Source organism: Otolemur garnettii, unplaced genomic scaffold (genome assembly GCF_000181295.1).
Source record: "Otolemur garnettii isolate 467f Iridium unplaced genomic scaffold, OtoGar3 scaffold00063, whole genome shotgun sequence".
Lineage (NCBI taxonomy): Eukaryota > Metazoa > Chordata > Mammalia > Primates > Galagidae > Otolemur > Otolemur garnettii.
This window is the reverse complement of record NW_003852458.1, coordinates 10,396,574-10,400,344: the sequence shown is the minus strand read 5'-3', so window position 1 is coordinate 10,400,344 and position 3,771 is coordinate 10,396,574. Positions and strand designations below refer to the sequence as shown.

At 44.4% G+C, this 3,771-nt stretch overlaps 1 protein-coding gene across 2 annotated transcripts in view; it reads left to right on the top strand.

Annotated features, from left to right (window-relative positions):
- The window catches only part of PAIP1 (poly(A) binding protein interacting protein 1), a 33,555-nt gene continuing 29,784 nt past the window's right edge, over nucleotides 1–3,771 (top strand). The window contains exons 1-2 of one of the 2 annotated variants that reach the window (XM_003792966.3): nucleotides 1–208; nucleotides 1,015–1,184. In XM_003792966.3, the coding sequence (XP_003793014.1) occupies nucleotides 181–208; nucleotides 1,015–1,184 (198 nt within the window). In that variant the 5' untranslated portion in view covers nucleotides 1–180. Of the gene's footprint in view, nucleotides 449–1,014; nucleotides 1,185–3,771 lie in introns of both variants that reach the window. The other variant, XM_003792965.3, reaches the window with a different exon arrangement.

Here is a 3,771-nt window from a genome sequence, read left to right as displayed (position 1 = left end):
CTCAGGCTGCCGTCGCTCCGCCTGAACCACGGAGCAGCCGAGCCGGGGCTCGCCGCCCTCCTCCTCCTCCATGAGGCCCGAGTGAGGCGCAGCGGCTAGAGCCGGCCCGCGGCGCCTTACCCCGCGACCTATCCCGAGCACAGCGGCAGCGGCCCCTGGAGGAGGAGGAAAAGGAGGAGCATGTCGGACGGTTTCGATCGGGCCCCAGGTGCTGGTCGGGGCCGGAGCCGGGGCCTGGGCCGCGGAGGGGGCGGGCCTGAGGGCGGCGGTTTCCCGAACGGAGCGGGGCCTGCTGAGCGGGCGCGGCACCAGCCGCCGCCGCAGCCCAAAGCCCCGGGCTTCCAGCAGCCGCCGCCGCTGCGCCAGCCCAGGACGGCCCCGCCGCCAGGGGCCCAGTGCGAGGTCCCCGCCAGCCCTCAGCGGCCTTCCCTGCCCTGGGCTCTCCCAGGTACGGAGCAGCTCTAAAGGACCCTGTCGTCCCGGGCCAGCGCTTCCCCGCGGCCCTCCGCGCGTGCCGAGGGCCGCTGTCTCCTCACCCTCAGATACCCGAAAGCGGTCCCTAAGGGACCCGCGTGTTGCAGGGTAGGGACGGGCCTGGAACCGGGTTTGGAAGGTGGCTGCTGGAATCCTTTGTGCGCCCCGGCTGGGGGAGGGGCCGGGTGCGCGGTCTTGGAGTTCTGTCCGGGGAGGAAGTAAAAATCACCTCCCCCGCCGCAGCCCACTAGATGAGACCTTAGGTGAGCAACCACCTCTTTTTCACCCATTCCTTGAAATAGAAAGGGACAAAAGCTCTCTAGCGCTCACTTCAGGGGCAGGTATGTTCATAAAGGAGCTAAAGCAAGTCTATTGTTCCTTCTTACAGGCTCTGTGTACATATCTTGGCGATAACCTTAAATTTCATGATGGTTTCTATTTAACTCTTAAAAACCAGCGCTTCCAGGTGGTTTTTCAGTATATAGCAAGTTGCTGTATAAAGGAATGAATGCACCTGACACCTCTTTTTTTCCTTTGCAGAGCAAACAAGGCCTCTGAGAGCTCCACTTAGTTCACAGGATAAAATCCCACAGCAGAACTCAGAGTCAGCAATGGCTAAACCCCAGGTGGTTGTAGCTCCTGTATTAATGTCTAAACTATCCGTGAATGCCCCTGAATTTTACCCATCAAGTTATTCTTCGAATTATACAGTAAGTATGCCCTTTTTTTTTTTTTTTTTCTCTCAGCTCTGGGTTAATATTTTCAAATAATGTGGTTATTATTTAATCAGAGCATGCTCATGCTTTTGGAACTACACGTGAAAACATGAATTCATTGAACTCATGAGGAAACAAAGCTGATTCAGGATGTATTTTGTAGTTACGTTCACAGCATCAGAATGTAAGCTTGAGAGTAGAAATTCTTGTCTGTTTCATTCACTACTGTATTTCCTGCATCTATAGAGAATTTATGAGCTAATAAATCTGATCTAATCAAAGATGTTCTTTATTTTTTAATTCTTTTTTTTTTTTGAGACAGAATCTCACTGTGTCTCGCTGGATAGAGTGCTGTGGCGACACAGCTCATAGCAACCTCAAACTCTTGAGCTTAAGTGATTCTCTTGCCTCAGCCTCCCAAGTAACTGGCACTACAGGCGCCCACCACAACACCTCAACTTTTTTTGTTGTTGCAGTTGTCCATGTTGTTCCAGTGGCCTGGGCTGGGTTCAAACCCACTGGCCTCAGTGTATGTGGCCAGTACCCTAACTGTTAAGCTACGAGTGCCAAGCCAAGGATGAAAGACTAAAATCTGTTCCCAAACTATGGACAACCTATAGAATTGTGGCCAGGCAAAGTTGATATTTAATTTGACTTTTAGCAAGATAACAATACACATTAGTGACGTCGGGATAAATGAAATAGTGGTTTGCTATGAACTAATTATGAGGTAGCTTTTTGAATGCTGAGAAATGTACATCTAGGCTCTTGTTTTGAGTAACTGTTACTCCATTATGTTAAAGTAGAAATATTTCCAGTGCTGATTACCTGTTGTATGCAGAAATGTTGTAAGAGGTTTTGATAGTGTTTTACATAGATACGAAGAACTTCTGAACTTTCAGACTCATCTTTGTTATGTAAGTTTAAAAATTGGTCACATTTTTCTTAAATAGCAGAAAGCACAAAGCACAGTTAGAATATGCGGAAAAGAATTTGTCATGCTGGGTGAACTCAGATGAGTAAATGCATAGGGATTACTTGTAGAGAAGTAGAAGAGAATCATTTTAGGTTGAAGAAATAACTGATAATACCATAGCATAAGTCCCATCTTTCCTAATTGAACTATACCATGCAGTGAAGTACATAAGGGTTAGCTGGAAGTTTCGCAAAGAGTACATTCAGGTAACTAGTTTCCAGTCAAGAAATGGTACATTATGAGTATCCCTAAAGCCCCCTTTGCTCCCTTCTAATTATTACTTAAGTTCAAAGGCAACCACTGATTTGACAAGTTTTACCTGTGTTCAAAATTTGTATAGTTATACAGAGTATAGCCTTTCTCACTGTCACTGAAGATCATAATCCATGTTGTAGCACAGCAGTTCTCATCCTGTGGGTCACAGCCCCTTTTTAACAATGAAAATACATTGCGGTATTAGGAAAGGTTGAGAACCACTGTTGTGGCATATAATTAAAGGTGATTTATTCTCATAGCATTCCACTGCATGAATATCACAGTCCCATTTGTCTAAAACATTGGATAGCGTCTACTCTAAGGCTGTTATGAATTGCTATTCCTGTCTATGACTTGGTGGATAGATGCTTTTATTTCTGTTTGGTATATACCAAGGAGTATTTCTGGGATGGAAATAGGGTAGTCAGCTTTAGTAGAGACTACCAAGAAGTATTTCAAAGAGATTATTCCCCTGTATACTTTGAGCAGTATATGATTTCCGGTTGTACTCCATGGCCAGTACTTGGTATTTTCTGCTTAAGGCTAACCTTTCTGGTAGTTGTTTTAGTTCTATTTCTCTTATAAATGATGGCATACCTTTTGTTACCTTTTTCTTTTGGTTCACTTTCCAAATTTGATAGTAAAAATATGGAAAGGCTGTATATCATGTTTAGATATTCCACTCATCTTTGACTACCTAGTAAAAGGTTTTGGAATTGGAAAGGGGAAGGTGTAGGCATAGCAGGAAGATTTGGAATGAAAAGAGCCATCTATCATGTAAAGTAGAAATTAAAGCATCTTGGATCCTTGCCAGAAGGTTTTGTTGAGCTCAGATAGGAAAAGAACCATTGGAGAATTTTGAGTAGTTGAATATATTGGTTAAGGATGCTTGCCTTCTAGCAGCCGCAGTTTCCTATTTGTTTTCCTCTCTGTCGATTAGGCCTATTTTATGGTGGGACTGATGATGATAATTCTTTTCACAATTCTGTATAGTTCTGCATAGTTCAAGTGACTCCTGGCCTATAGAGCAGTGTGTAAAGTCATGTTAGTCACCTTATTTTTAGTCAGTGTCATTTTTTTAGGCATTCTTTACTAACCTCTGGTAGATAAGCTCCTTCTGTGCTCGGTGCAGACCAGACTATGGCTAGGAAGGCTTTGTGGCCTCTCTGGTCATCTTTGGTCCTGGGTGGGGTTTGTTTTTGGTTAAAGTTGTTTTAATTAATTACCAGTATTTAAATACTGTATTTTCTGGGGTTTTTTTTTTTTTTTTTGAAATCATAAACTCTGGTCATAGCAAACTGGCATTTTATTTATTTATTTATTTATAGACAGAGTTTCACTATGTTGCCC